Below are 17,500 nucleotides of genomic sequence, written 5' to 3' on the forward strand. Positions count from 1 at the left end.
AACCTTTTACATACACTTCTAACCAATACCATTTAGCCCATCAATAACTTTATTATAGTTAATTTATACTGGGTCATTTTTATTATATTCATCTCTCTCGTTCGAAGATCGGAAGCAGGATATCGAGTATAAAAGTTTGTGAAGTTTTGAGTTTCCAATAAATACGATAAAAATAAGTTTACTTTCTGTGTTGAGCACCTTCATTTCTGCCTTTGTGCACACTATTTGTATTCATATGTATTCTCCGCCTCTCATACAAACACACGTCTGTATCTGGGGTTTTAAGCAATGTTTACATACATGTGTGTGTGTGTGTGTGTGTTTCTATTGCGCTTTTGCTCACGGCGTGAAATTTAGTTTCAAAAGTTCCATATAGTTTCACAAGCAGAATAAATTAAGATTGTACAAATATGTTGTACATTTATGAGGCTGTATGCAATTTATTTCAGACCTAAATAGAATTTTAGTGAATAAAATTGAAAAGACCTATTATATAGGTGGACGTAGATGTACAAGCGATTCGCAATGAAAACAGCTAATCTATGAATACATACATATATAGATATATATATATTACCTATCAATTTATATGTATATATACATGTATTTATATGTATGTATATATGCGTGTGTGTGTGCATCTGTTAATATGTGAATAAGTATATTGTGTGAAGTAGACAAACATGAACATAGGCATGTATATTAACACGCATGAACAAACACACAGACACACAGACACACACAGACACACCTGAATGTTTCCTACGCCTTGTGTACATGCGTTAGTATAGTTATATTGAGACTTTTACTAACTAAGTCACATTCAATTTACTAATATGATTCAGACCAACCGGTCAATAGTAGAAAGAGTAAACAGCAGACAGAATATTCTGATGGTTTTGTTGTTGTTTATCCTTATCGAGCAGAACTACGATCAATTTTTTTTTTCCAGTCATAAAAGCGTCTTTTTTTTGGGGGGGGGGTACAGCTAGCCGTCACTTGCGAGCGAGTAAGGTTTAGTAACTGAGTCAAAGAAATCGACCCCAATACTGTTTTTGTTTTTTTGTTTGTTTTAAGTGTGGTATTTATTCTATCCATCTCATTTACCGAAATGTTAAGTACAAGCAGAAAGACACGCGTGCATACACATACACAAACACGCGAGCGCGCATACATACATACATGCACCTATATATACATATATATATATATATATATATATATATATATATATATATAATTGTATGTGTGCATCAACTGTAAACAAATTCTAAAGCGAGCTGACGAAGCTCAAGACCAATTTCCTAATTCAGCAAGTATACTCGATTGAATCGAGCTGAATGATTTATCATTTCAACAATGATAAATTATAGATCGTAATTTTGATTCCATAATGTAACTATTCCAACGTGAAAGTCAGCTTCCGATGCTGCCTAATGTCAAATTACGCATGACCATTACAAACGCCATGTCAGAGTTTTATCGTTGTTAAGTTTGTCAAAAGAGCGTAAAATATCTTTTAAAGAAACCTGTAGATGCCAACTTTGTGTATAGACTCAAGTAAGCGCTTTGTCTTTATACCTGTCCACGCAAACAATACACCTACATCTGTCTAGACATACGCCGTTCGGAAAAAAATAATCTCCCTCCTCCCTCTCTCTGTATATATCATTATCATTATTACTATTATTGTTGTTGTTGTTGCTGTTGTTGTTGATGTTGCTGTTGCCTTTACACAGCTTCTAACGCTGGAGATATACTACGGTGTCAGCTGTTCCCTACCAGTGAACTAAGGTAACACCCCTTATTTTTCGAGCACCTTCCGGAGTATTCGAGCTGTTCCAAGCAGTGCTGTTTTCTGCAAGTGCTTCACCCTTATTGCGGCTCCTATTTTTCTCACGTACTTCTCCAGATTACTATTCACTGTTCCCAGGGCTCCGACAATTATTGGTACTACTACCACGTTTTTCATCGATCACAACTGCTTAACTTCCTGAGCTAACCTGTCATATCTCTCGACATTTCTTTCTTCCTTATCGCATACCTTGTTGTCACCTGGGCATGCTCTATCTATGATCCAGCAGAGTTTGTTTTCTTTCTCAATTAAGACTATGTCTGAGTTCCTATTCTCAAATTCATGGTCGCACTGAATCATAAAATCCCATAGGATATTTGCATTTCCGTTTTCGATGATGCCTTCAGGTTTGTGGTCGTACTAGTTCTTTGCTTTGTCAAGTCCATACTTATTGTAAAGTGTCCAATGGACTAGCCTGGCTATATTGTCATGGCATCTCTTATATTTCTTCTGGGCTTGTGGCGTACATTGGCTGGTAATACGCCATAGGGTTTCACCGTTTTGTCCACATATTCTGCACTTATCACTTTCTGATGTGTTGTCTATTCTCTATTTGATGTAATTGGTTCTTAATGCTTGCTCTTGAGCAGCACAGATTAGAGCCTCCGTTTCCGGTTTTAAATCACTTTTAGTCATCCACAGCCATCTTTTTTCTCTGTCTGTCTTATCTTCAACATCCCTATAAAATTGACCATGCATTCTTTTCTTTACCCACCTATATTCAGTTTCATTCGTTTTCAATTTCTTGTATTGTGCTTTATCTTTGCAATCTTTCATCCTACACAAGGCTGACCTTCCTACTTCTAATAATAGCGGTTCTGTGGCATTTTTACATAGCATGCTGTGATGTTTTCTTCTGCTCTAATGCTGTGTTCGCATCCAATAAGTCCTCTTCCCCCTTTTTTTCTTGGTACATACAGCCTGTCTGTGTCACTTTTTGAGTGGAGTGACCTATATCCAGTGAGCAACTTCCTTGTCTTTCTGTCTAAGCTGTTTAGTTCGTTTACTGTCCATGCGATTACCCCTGCTCCGTATTTAACGAGTGAAACTGTCCAGGTATTGATAGCTTCGATCTTATTCCGTCCATTCAGTTTTGACTTAAGGATCAATCACAGTCTGCGCAAGTACTCCACCTTAAATTTTTCTGTCATTATGATGGCACAGGAATCTGAGACCCAACTACCACCCTTACCAATACCCCGACCTAGTTAATGTTGCTATTGCTGCAACCACTGCTACTACTACATATAAAAACAATAATACCAGTGATATCAGTGATGATGATAATAATAATAATACCAGGAAACGGGTGGAGTCTCCTTATGGGCTAATAATGATACATCTAGTGATGGTGTCACAATAAAAGCACTGGTAATTGCGCAACCTGATAATCGCTACCTCGTATGAGTGACAGTGATAAAACAAAATATTGCGAATAACGGTGGTAATGAAACTGAAGCCAATGATGGTGACAGTGTTACACTCCAGCCTGTCGATATCCAGAAAGGGACCATCATACACGGCGTAGATGGAGCAAACAAATTAATGCTGTGGTCATGGAGTGTTACTATCTGAGCAACCCGGTAGATGAAAATGGTGCTCAAATTAGGGTTTACCGACAACGTATGTATGAACATTGCAGAGAAATGGGATTGTTTCAACTCACGGAACAGAGACTATGGGATAAAGTTAGAGCAATAAGGAAAAATTGTTGGTTCACAGAAGTAGAGCTCGAAGCTATCAAAAGACGGGTCATGGAAAATAGCAGCAGAGATAAGAATGAAAATGCAGTTCTTACTAATTAAGAGTAATCTCATAGCACAAGAAATGAACAGTGGTAGCTTACTTGATGAGAGACATGAAGTAGTAGAGAAGGAACTGAAACAGAGCCTCGTTGCAAAGAAAGCAAAGATGGTAAGATACGACCAAAGAATGAAGGGTTACCACCAGAATAGGTTATTCAGAATAGATCAGAAGGGATTCTATTATTATTATTATTATTATTATTATTGTTATTATTATTATTATTATTATTATTATTATTATTATTGTTGTTGTTGTTGCTGTTGTTGTTGTTGTTATTATTATTAAATCTCATTGGGAAATTAGTAGAATTAGTTCTCCTACCTACAGATTCCATCTACCTCAGAATTTACTCTCACTCACAGGACCATTCAAACATGTGTGTCTATGTGTGTATGTACTCACACACACACTCACACATGCGCACACACACACACACACACACATACACACACACACATACACACACATACATTCATACACGCACACACAAACACACTGTAGTAGAGTATAGTTTCGAAATAAAATTCTCTTTACGCTCTAGTAATTTATTCATCTTCGTGGCTGCCAAAACTGTGTTATATATGCAAATTGGTCGATCCGGTTTAATTTAGCGCTTAATAATAGTTCGTGCATGAGCCGGATCACCGTAGACAATCAAAGCGTGGCTAATGAAATCGCAATATAAGTTCGAAATTAGTGAGGCTTATTGCTCTGTATCTTTTGACAAATGCAATGAGTGAGAAAACAAGATATTTACTTGTGTTTTTCATGTATACTGTAGATGAAAAGTCTAGGTATATATTAAGTCCAATAGTACAGAATAAAAATGTTAAAGCCTTAGATATATATTTTAAAATATTTATCATATATTATAGCGTATAAATACTTAAAAGTATGCCACTCGCAATTTCTACTTTGTCATTCCTAGTTAAACGTTGAACGAGTTTCTTCAGGAAAAGAAGCCTGCCCTAGAAATATTATTGAGGACGTCACATTACTCCCATTTTCTTAGTGATCCTAGTTGCTAATGCAGTTTCGGAACATACATTTAATGGAAGAGTATTTCACCGAAGAAAATGATTTCTCTGATATATGTTCTTCCTCTGTATCCAGTCGTAGTCATTCTGACTCCATTTTTCTTATCACTTTTCCGTGGAGAGGACAAATGTTTATTTTGTCAAAAGTAATTTGGATCTTGAAATTGTCTGATATGAATAAAGCCTCTTGAGAATATAAGCTATTGCATTCGCGATATAATATTTGCATATCATTCATTCAAGAATTTAAAATTGGATGCATGCTTGTTCATGTATAGATGAAAGATCTTCAAATTGTAAATGAGCGTTGAAATTAATGTATACATGGTTGCATGTATACATGGTTGCATGTATACATGGTTGCATGTGTACATGTATACAACAGGCTTCTTTCAGCCTGCATCTACCAGTCAGTCACAGGGCTTTGGTGGCCCGACTGTATAGCATAGGACACTTGTCCCAGTTGCTATGCAGTGGGACTGCACTTAAACTGTGTGGTTGCCGAACAAACTTTTTACCACACTGCCACGCTTGCACCTACATACACACACACGCACATGCACACTTATAATGCACAATTGACAGGTGTGTGTGATAAGCAGCTTGCTTGTCAACAACATGGTTCCAGGTTCAGTCCAACTGCATGGCACACTTGGGCAAGTGTCTTCTACTATAGCCTCGGCTCGACCAAGCGGAAACTGAAAGAAACTCGTCGTATATATATATGTATGTTTATATATATATATATATATATATATATATTATATATATATATATACACATATATATACATACATATATATATATATATATATATATATATATATATATATGTGTGTGTGTGTGTGTAAAAATATGTATATATATATTTATGTGTGTATGTATGTGTGTGTATATGTTTGTGTGTCTGTGTTTGTTCCCTGAACATCTCTTGACAACTGATGCTGGTGTATTTACGTCCCTGTAACCTAACGGTTCGGCAAAACAGACCGATAGAATAAGTACTAGGCTCACAAAGAATAAGTCCCGGGGGCGATTTGCTCGACTAAACGTTCTCCAGCATGGCCGCAATCGAATGACTGAAACGAGTAAGTAAAGAACATACACACATACACACACATAAATACATACACTTATGCGTGTTCATAATTTACTGCGGAAAGGCTGTAAATAAAGCCATTCTTTCTCCTAGTCACGAGAATTTATCATCGAATATTCTTTATTGTCGGAGGAGAGTGAAATGATTCTGTTGGTAACCAAGTAACGCTGTTTGAGAGTCAACAAGAGTCAAGTAGCACTTCTTTCCTTGCTCTTTGTCTCTCTGCAATCTTAAATGTATTTCGCTGCAAAAGTCTGGTGCTGTCGCGTAAGACCAATAATACGACAATTACGTATTGTGCTGTTTCTTTTTGTTCCTTTAATTGCGCACACATACACGCATTTAATATATATATATAATATATATATATACTATATATATATATTATATATATATATATATTTATATGTATGTATGTATGTATGTATGTACATATATATATATATATCTATATATATATATATATATATATATATATATGTATGTATGTATGTATGTATATATGTATATGTGTGTGTGTGCATGTATCTGCATATATAGATACATACATGCATACATATATATATACGTATATATACATATATGTATATATATATATATATATATATATATATATATATATTATATTGTATATGTGTATGTGTGTGTGTGTGTGTGCATATATAAATACATACATATATGTATGTATGTATGCGTTTGGTTGTAAAAAGCCATATATATGTGTGTATGCATAAATATATATATACATGTGTGTATATATATATATATACACATGTATATATATATCTATATATCTAACTATATCTATCTATCTATCTATCTATCTATCTATTCTATCTATATATATATATATTATATATATATATATATATATATATATATATATATATATATATGTGTGTGTGTGTGTGTGTGTGTATGTATGTATATATGCATGCATGTGTGTATGTTTGTATATATAAATAGCCTACACTATTTCATCATATTGCAACCACCAGCCACCAACAAATGAGACCAGACTAAAGTAGATACACAACGCAAAATTATATAAAAAAAATAATAAAACAGCAAAATAATGTAGCAAAGTGAAAAATAAAAAGAAAGCATGTGAAAAAAAAAAGCAACTTAAATATACATAGATATAAAATGTTTATATTGTTAATGTCACCTTGGAATACAATGGATGATGGTAAATACCAGAAAGAATCCAAAGTATATAGTGATATTTTATATGTTCGATATAGATCGTTCTATATTTATTGATTCAAACATAAATATATATAGTTGATACAAGACTAGAAATGTGGTTTATTGCTGGTTTATTGTTGAATTATGAAGTTCGATATGGAAGGTATATAACGATTTGGTTTAAGATCGCGCATTGCTCGAATTGGCTACGTTTGGCTCTTATAAATATAGCATAGCGTATAAAAAAAACATTGCTAATGGTTTGTGTGCGTTAAGACCAATGACTTTGTATCATATCAAGCTTGTGAAGTCACTAGCGTTGGTTTCAATTTCAGCCATCTAATGGAATGTCCCAAGTGGCACTACTTGTGATATATTGGGGGCATCACAAAGGGACCGAGCAGGTAGCATTGTTAGCACCTTAGGGAAAATGATCACCGGCATTTCGTTAGTTCTTAGGTCTGGAGTTCAAAATCTGCCAAGGTCGACTTTGCCTTTCATTTTCCGGGGAAGATAATATAAGGACCCGATGAGCCTTGGGGTCAATGCATTCGACTAGTCCCTTCCCACCAACTTTCTGGCCTGTGCTAGAGTTTAGAATCAATATATTGAGGTCACTACTTTCTTCTGATGATCCTTCTAAGTCCTTGTGTATTGTAAAATGGATTTCAGCTTTGGTTCTTTGTATTCTTGCAATCTTTTACGTGCTCCATTCATTGGAATGCGCCCACGCTGCAGCAATGCCTTGATGTATTTAGTCGGAGAAAAGGGAAAAGAAAGAAAGTAAAAAAGTCAATCCCAGAATTTAATTTTTTAAGTCTGGTAGTTGCTCTATCGGTTTTATTTGCTGGATCACTCTGTTTTGGGGACATAAACAAGCCAGCACCGGTTGTGTAGCGGTGGTGGTGTCGAAAATAGGAAGATAAACACACAGTCACATACACACACGCATATATATATATATATATATGCACACCACACACATACACACACATACACACACGCACACATATACACAGACACACACACATATACATATATATATACATAAATGTATATTTACACACACACACACACACTCACACACACACACACACACACACACACACACACTCACGCACATACCGCACCGGTTCTGTAAACTAAATTCCTCACAAAGCATTGGTCGGTCGGGAGCTATATAAGAAGACATTTGCCCAATATTCCGCGCAGTGGGGCTGAACCCGAATGCACACGCTTAGACACATATCCATTCAGCAATTAAGCAGGGATCGATAGCAGTTCAAAGTGTTTTGATGAGAATAAGGGAAAGAATAACCATAAAGACACTGCAAAAGGTTTTACGATGAATGATGTTAAAAAGTAGAAATCACAAAGATGAAGGGTTACTGTTGATCGCCTTTAGCCCCAACCTAAGATTAAAGAAAGAACCTAAGATTAAAAGTACTTCTGCTTCAAGTCACCAGTTTTCATATTCGAAGGGTTGCTGAAAAGTTCCTTGTATTGGATAAAAGAAAATACAGGTGGGTCAGTTGATTATGGTTTCATGCAACATATTCCCCTCTCAGATTCCCGCACTTATTGCAGCGGGCCTTCAGTTTTATTTTTCTAAGCCCTGTAAAAGAACGCGGAAGGTTGGGCCTCCAACCAGGCCTTTCGCTATACCCTTAATGCCAGCAACTTTTCAGCACACCCTGGTATATGTAACGAGGAGTACATTAGGAAATTGTGTCCTACATCTTATTTGGTTATAGGTCGTGATCTCAGTTTGTCTGCCATTTCTGATGATGATGATGATGATGATGATGATATTGGTGGTGATAATGATGATGATGATGATGATGATGATGATGATGATGATGATGGTGGTGATAATAATGATGATAATGATGATTATTATGATGATGATGGTGTTGATAATAATGATGATGATGATAATAATGATTATGATGATGATACATATATATGTTTATACGATGATGATGATGATTATTATTAATTTGCAATTAATGACTGTATCCCGTAATGACGATGATGTAGGCGATTATTATCGTAATGATAAAAGAATGATGAAACGATGAGAGGCGATTGCGCAGATGTTGCGAAAGATAAGAGAAACCAACCATGATAAAGATTAAGATTTTGATTGTTATGGTCTCCAGAGTATCTACTGTGTTACTATGGTGACGGTATTAATAATCTAATGAATCGGTCACGTGACATAATCTGAAATGTGTTGTTTCAGTGCCATGCAGGTGTCATGTTGCAAGCACCGTCTCTAATTTATAATGCAGGAAGCGTGTAACAAGGCAATACAAACACGTACACACACATACATAGATATATAGATATATTCATATATATATATATATATATATGTACATATACATACATATTTATGTATATATATATATGTATATATATATATATATATATATATAATATAATATATATATATATACATAAATATGTATATATATGTTATATATGTACATATCTATGCACATATGTAGATACATATATATGCATATATATATAATACAGACAGCGTGTAACGAAGAAATAAAAACACACGTACGCACACGCACACACGTACACACATACATACATATATATATATATATATATATATATATATATATATTATATATATTATATATATATATATATAATATATATACACATACACACACACACACATACAAATATATATATATATATATTATATATATATAATATATATAATATATATATATATATATTTAGCAATTAAGGACAACTACTTAATAAGGAAAACTTAACAAGAAATTGTCAGGTAGATAGCGTAAAACCTCATAAGAGAAAAAATTTCGAAAATAATTATTTCTTATTGAACATATTAATTTATATATAGAGGGCATTATACATACATGCCAAACGCTAAGAGGGACAATTAGTCATTTCTACCAAAAACTTTGGTAGAAGTTTTTGGTAGAAATGACTAATTGTCCCTCTTAGCGTTTGGCATGTATGTATAATGCCTTCTGGCATGTATGTATAATGCCCTCTATATATATATATATATATATATATATATATATATATATATATATATATGCATGTATATATTTATATATGTTCAGATATGTATATGCCTTTGTATGTGTGTATACATACACACACATACACATTATGTGACTCAGATGCAAACGCAGCTATCAACAACACTTCATATTATACGGGAAAAATTCTTGCACACGAAAAAGTGGAGAAATTCACCAATGAGTATCATAGGCGCAGTGATGACTGTGTGGTTAACGCGATCGCTTTGGAACTACGGGACTTCGGGTGAAACGCAATTAACGCGTCACCTTAACCAAGAGTTTTCTGCTATAGCTCCGGGCTGAGCATTCCATCCTTTTCAACTGTGAATGAATTTGGTAAGTGAAAAATGTACGAAAGCCCGTCGTGTATGAATGTATGTGTGTGTTTGTCTCAGTACACCGCCTGATAACCGCTGTGGCCTTGTTTATGTCCCCACAAATTGGCGTTTCTTTATAAGAGATTGATACAATATGTAGCGTGTATATATATATAGGGAGAGTTCACGAAAAAAAACCAAAAGACGAGGCCAGGTGGTGTACAAAACATACAGATATATTAGTATAACGCTCAGGAATAGAAAAAGTCTTTTACTTTTCGAGCCTACGCTCTTCTACAGAAAGGAACACAGAAAAAACAAGGAGAGAAACAATCGGAGTAAAAGGACACGAAAAAAAAAGCAACAACGCGGGGGAGTGGTACATGCAAAATATTAATAAGACGCTCGGAGAAGGAAAGAAAGAGTGGTTGCTTTTACGCTTCGAGCAAAGCTCTTCTTCAGAAACAGGAGATATAAAAATGTCCAAAAGAAAAGAAAGATACGTACATACACACATAATACATATAGGAAGGGACTTGGAAGACAAGAGTGCATTCTTTATAGAGTGGAAAGGAAGAATGCTCCTGGCATGATGTTCTTTAGCGCCAGCATACATTCTTTCATTGTCGTCTTTTTATATTTGAGATGACATTGAGTAAAAATATGGGATTTGAAGTAGTTTCGCTGCCAATTCTTGTAAATCGAGCTATTTCGAAACGACGATTTTGATAATGGTGATGATGATGATGGCGATCATGATATTGGAGAATCAGGTGATGATTAATGTATTTCAAATCTGTGAGTGAGAATTACGTTAAGGGATACAGGGTTTAATGTTCTGTTGAACCGATTAAGTTTCTTCTTTAGATGCGTAAAATAGAGACAATGATATGTTATAAGAGTTATGACAGACAGGTTGCCCGCGAGTGATACTGGCAACGTGTAATGCAATAAAGTCTGCTTCACGGTTAGGTTGATGGTAATTCTATCTGCACTGCTATAATTTAGTCTCTCTCTCTCTCTCTCTCTCTCTCTCTCTCTCTCTCTCTCTCTCTGTATATGTGTATGTGTGTGAGTGCGCGCGTGTGTGCATACATAATTCATGTCTATCTATCCTTCTGTCTATCTATCTATTTATCTATCTATCTATCTATCTATCTATCTATCTATCTGTCAGTCTATCTATCAATCTGTCAGTCTATCTATCAGTCTGTCAGTCTATCTATCTATTGTCAGTCTATCTATCTATCTATCTATCCTCTGTCTATCTATCTATCTATCTATCTATATCTATCTATCTATCAATCTATCTATCCTTCTATCTATCTATCTATCTATCTATCTATCTATCTATCTATCTATCTATCTATCTATCTATCTATCTATCTATCTATCTATCTGTCAGTCTATCTGTATATCTATCTATCTACCGAGAATCGGATTCCTCACGACCACAGTGCACCCTGTCACCGGACTCCCCTCACTTGTGCAGTTTTCACCAAACACAACACGGTACAGCTTCCGCAACCGCTCTATTTGCTTCATTTAGCACATGCGAACTTCCATCTCTTCTCCAAGATGAAAATGCAGCTCAAAGGTCGCCGTTTTAATGCCGCTGTCGAGATCCAGAGCGAATCGCAGAGGGTCCTTACCTTACTTACAGAAAACGGTTTCCCCGGATTCCCCAAAATGGCAGGAAAGCTGGGACCGCTGTTTTGTTGTGCAAAGGTTACTATTTCGAAGGAGTTGATGTTAAATATGTCATATTTTATTGAACATAACTAGCCCCGGAACTTCTCGATAACATCTCCTATAATTACATACATACATACTACTACATACATACATACTACATACATACATACATACATAATATATATATATATTAATATATATATATATATATATAATGTGTATGTATATATATATATATATATAGATATATGGTGTGTGTATGTATACTATATATGATATTGTGTATACATATATATTATAAAGGTATACATATTCTATATGTATATATATATATATTATATACATATATATATTATATGTGTATATCATATATGTAAATATATATTATATATGCATATATATATTATATATATATATATATTACTTATGCACACACACACACATATATCTATATATGTATATTTCTCGGTTAGTTGTTCATAAGTCTGAACAAAAGCGTATTCTAAAAGGTTATTTTGAGCTGTAGTATTTTATGTAGTTGGATATGGCTGGAGAGAAAGTCACAACTGGCTCAACGTCTATTATTGCTCTTGGCCACAAAGGCCACACACAGGACCTTCTAGCGGGAGGCACATAAATTCTATCCAAGCAGATGTAAGAATACAGCTTGAGACAAAGAAGTTGGGAACAAAAAAGAAAAAAAAGAAATCCATAACGAAATTGTTCGACCCGATAGGGTTTTCGCTTCGGAGAATTTCTCTTTAAGTTTTCTTTTCACAACTACGCTGACCAAGATTGCATTCTGTGTCGCCTCCATTCGTAAAGATGTTATGTGCTTCCGGGCAGCTGATCTGTTGAGTCGCCCATATATCGATAAGAGAGATAACAGACATGAAATCAATGGTAACTTTTTGACCGGGCATAAACAACACAAAAGCTTCATATTATATATATATATATATATATACACTCATACATACATAGTATCTTTCAGGTTTTTCTCCATTGTAATTACATTCACAACACATAACATTATTCGTTCTTCGGTTTATTACGATTCCATAGACGCCCATATAAAAAAAAACATGGCTGTTTTGCGGCGTTATCCATTTATACAATGTGACTTACGTAAACGTTTCTATTTCTTCTTTTACAGTTGTATACACACCGGATAATGTTGTGTTTGAATGGGATGACGGTTCGGCCGTTACACACAACCGACAAATGGAGTTGTCTCAATTCACCATTTATAATATCACATTTGGCGACTGTCATAGAGACTATGAAGGTTGGTTTTTATATTTCATCTCCCACAAGTATTCGGAGGAACACCGACATTTACTCTCACACACGCATGCGTGTGCGCACACACATATATGCATATACGTTATATATATATATGTGTGCGTGTGTGCGTGTGTTTCTGTGTTTCTGTGTATGTGTGTGTCTATGATTGTATATATATATATATACACACACATGCATATATTTATATATATATATATATATGTACATACGCATACGCATGTATATATACGTGTGTGTGTGGTGTGTGTATGTGTGTGTGTGTGTGTGTGTGTGTGTGTGTGTGTGTGTTGTGTGTGTGTGTGTGTGTGTCTGTGGCAACAGCTTTCCTTTCCAAATAGTCTTTAAAAACACAACCGTTTGTCACCGGATATGATTGGTTAATACCACAAACTTCTTTTTCATATTTCATTCTCATGATTATTTTTTCTTTCCCTTTTTACTAACAACAATATTCTGCTGTCCATATTCTGATTCCAGTCTCTGGAATGTCAGAATGAATTCTAATCTTCTTGCTTTATTTGGCGTTTTAAATGAATGATAGACGAGTCTTGTGGGATTGTTGCTTTGTGATTTGTCGATTGAAAATTCCAGCGAAAGACTACAGCTACTGACGTTTTATAACGTTGGTGCCCGGAGTTAGCTGCGAAATACTTTATGCGAAACCTGAGCATATATCTTCACATTATGATGTGTTATTCTATAATGTATATGATATTCTGGAGCGAACCGGTTTAAGTTCTATTAGGCAAATTATGTTTCTTCGATGCTTGCAATAGTAAATCGTTTCTACTATAGGTACACACGGCTACAAATTGGAAGGGAGGGAACTAAAAGGTTACATCGACCCCAGTGCTCAACTGGTGCTCGAGTCCGAAAGGATAAAATGCAGAGTCGATCTCTACGGAATTTGAACTCAGAATGGAAAGCCGAAAGAAATACGACTAGGTATTTTGTCCAGCGTAACAACCATTTGGTCAGCTCGTCACCTTATGTGTGTAACAGATCTTAAGCCATTATAATAGATATTATAGGCTTTGTTGTGAGTGATACTGGTTTGATGAAATTCTGTAGAGGCTGTTCTATGGCTGGATGTTTGGTCACTCAAGCAGCACAACCATCTTTCTCTCTTTCTCCTTCACTCTCCTTCTCTTCCCCCCACCCTCTCTCTTTCTGTATTGGAATTGATTTAATATAAATGAGCTAAATGCGCATAAGTGCTATATCAAGATACACTTGGACACTTAACCAGTAGAAACACTTTCAGGAATGGAATATAAAGAAAATGCTTATATATATAAGCCATTTAAGAAACACACAAAAACCGTTAGATTCACTTCAACATTTAAATTTAATTTGTCAAAATATTTTCGTTGCTTTGAGACCGCAACCTGTTCACTGACAAAACTTCATGCTGCATATATATTGTTGTGTGTGTGTGTATGTGTGTGTGCGTGTGTGTATGTGTGTATGTATGTATGTATGTATGTACGTATGTATGTATGTATGTATGTATGTATGTATGTATGTATGTATGTACGAATGTATGTATGTATGTATGTATGTATGTATGTATGTATGTATGTATGTATGTATATATGTATGTATATAATTAAGAGAAATAACATCTATTAAGTAATTCAATAGTGAAAGTCAATTTAATGTTTATTTAATTTAATGATTTTTTAAATAATATTTATTATAGTATATTTAAATTTTTTCTATATGATATAATGCCATTCACTATTGAATTACTTAATAGAGGTTATTTCTCTTAATTATATATTGTGAATATGCTTTAGAACGCTAATTGAATTTTTCCCTGTAAATTTGGAATTATATTCCATACTACACTACTACTACTACTACTACTACTATACTACTACACACTACTATTATTTTATTATTATAATATACTAATATATATATATATATATATATATATATCTATATATAATATATATATATATATATATATATATCCGTGTGTGTGTGTGTACACGCATACACTTATCAGATTACTTAGTCTCCCCAATGTGTATCCCTTATTCGTCTGTTTTATTTTATCCTTCTGTTTATTTCTCTCTCTCTCTCTCTCTTGCAGAAAACAACTTTACTTGTATCTCAACCAGTTTCCATCTCCAACGGAAGTATGCCTATTACATGCTGCACGCCTACCTCCCCAGTACATTGATTGTGGTGATATCGTGGTTGTCGTTCTGGCTACCCACCGAATCCACCGCTGCCAGGATCTCCCTCAGCAGCTTGACAATCCTAACAATGATTACCCAGAGACAGAGCAACAGCGGGGACCTACCCCCAGTCTCCTACATCAAGGCCATTGACATATGGACAGTGGCCTGCCTTCTTTTCGTCTTTGCTGCTTTTGTCGAGTACACGTTGGTTTGTTTCTTCTCTCGACAAGACTGTCACGTCCTTACCATCTCGTTGACGGGAGCCAAAGAATCGATTTTCGCCACTTCATCGAATCAGGTAATGTTTTTCAGATTTCTATTAATTCCATTTTTTGAAAATAAAACAATCCGGTGTGTTTAGTTCAATGGCGTATCAATGCATACAGTGAGTTTCTTTATCCTATTGAAAGAAGAAAGAGTATAACAACCATAATAATAATAATAATAATAATAATAATAATAATAATAATAATAATAATAATAATGCAAAGACAAAATTGCATGAAAAATTAGCTAGCAGATGGGAACAGAAACTTCTGCATGGCAAGTATGTGACCCGTAGCAAACAAGTCGACCAGAAACACACGCACAAATATTTATATATATATATATAATATATATATATATATATATATATATATATATATATATATATATATATGCAAATATAATATGTGACAATTATTCGGTAGCCATGATAAAACTTCGAGTTTCGAATACCAATGTGGAAATCTACGCCGCAATCTCTTCAGTTATCCGGCTATCGTTAAAAAAAGAAGGTTTTAAAAATCGTATGCTGTGTAATTTTCTCCGAGATAGAAAGATTTTCATAGCATTTTTTCCGATTGCCGGATAACTGAAGAGATGGCGGCGTGGATTTCCACCTCGGCATCCGTAACTCGGAGTTCTATCATGGCTACCGAATAATTGTCACATATTACATTTACAGATAAATTCTCTATTTACATAATATCGAGGTCTCTTTCTTTTATTGTCTTAGCGTTTTTATCAGTATATATATATATATATATATATATATATATATAATATATATATATTATATATATATATATATTATATATATATATATACATATATATATATGGTATACAAAGGTTAAGAAAAGTAGGGAGAGGATTATCTAGGGATAATCGATGAACCCCTCTGTGCGAGATATCCCTGAACACTAAGAACAAGTGCCCTCTCCAATTCCTTCTCTCCGACTCAAAGGTCTATTCTTAGACTCGTGCCATTTTCGCAACATTCAATAAATTCACCCAAGGACAGCGCTTCGTTCCCCATATTCAGTTTCCTTTCCAAGTTTCACATGAAGAAGTCAATCAGAGCTTTACCGGAGAGGAATGTATTTGCCCTCAGGCCTTTCAGCCTTGTCCACCAAACAAACTCTTTCGCCACAGCCATCAGACAAAGGAAAACTGCCTTGCCTGCCGGATTTGAAGTATGATAATGATGATGATAATGATAGAGGTGGTCATGATGAGGATGACGATGATAATGATGTTGGTGGTGGTGGGGGGTTGTGGTGATGGTGGTGATGGTGGGGATAAGGATGACGATGATGATGATGGTGGTGATGAGGGTGATGACGATGATAATGATGGCGGTGGTAATGGTGATGATAATGAAATGTTTTGGGGTTTCCTTAGGCTGCAAAACAAATTTTTTGATGTTTTTAAGCGGAGGTTATTCAGCGGTGATTGGCGAATGAACTCTCAAACCTTTTTCTTTTGTTTAAATTTTTGTGTTATGATAAGATTTCAAGTTATGATGGACTTCAGCTAAATTTGGGAATCAGCAAATGTTAAAATGTTTTTTTTCCTACCGGCAGAAGGTCGGAAATTTGTAAGAATGGAACTGGTCGATTACATCGACCCCAGTGCACAGCTAGTTACAATTTTA

At 34.8% G+C, this 17,500-nt stretch overlaps 1 protein-coding gene across 1 annotated transcript in view; it reads left to right on the top strand.

The window, feature by feature from the left end:
- The window catches only part of LOC115218578 (glycine receptor subunit alphaZ1), a 208,054-nt gene that overhangs the window by 183,338 nt on the left and 7,216 nt on the right, over positions 1-17,500 (top strand). The window contains exons 8-9 of the mRNA XM_036508505.1: positions 13,237-13,368; positions 15,490-15,878. Coding sequence (XP_036364398.1) covers positions 13,237-13,368; positions 15,490-15,878 — 521 coding nt within the window. The remainder of the gene's footprint in view (positions 1-13,236; positions 13,369-15,489; positions 15,879-17,500) is intronic.

The sequence above is a fragment of the Octopus sinensis genome, linkage group LG13 (assembly GCF_006345805.1).
Source record: "Octopus sinensis linkage group LG13, ASM634580v1, whole genome shotgun sequence".
In the NCBI taxonomy this organism is placed as follows: domain Eukaryota; kingdom Metazoa; phylum Mollusca; class Cephalopoda; order Octopoda; family Octopodidae; genus Octopus; species Octopus sinensis.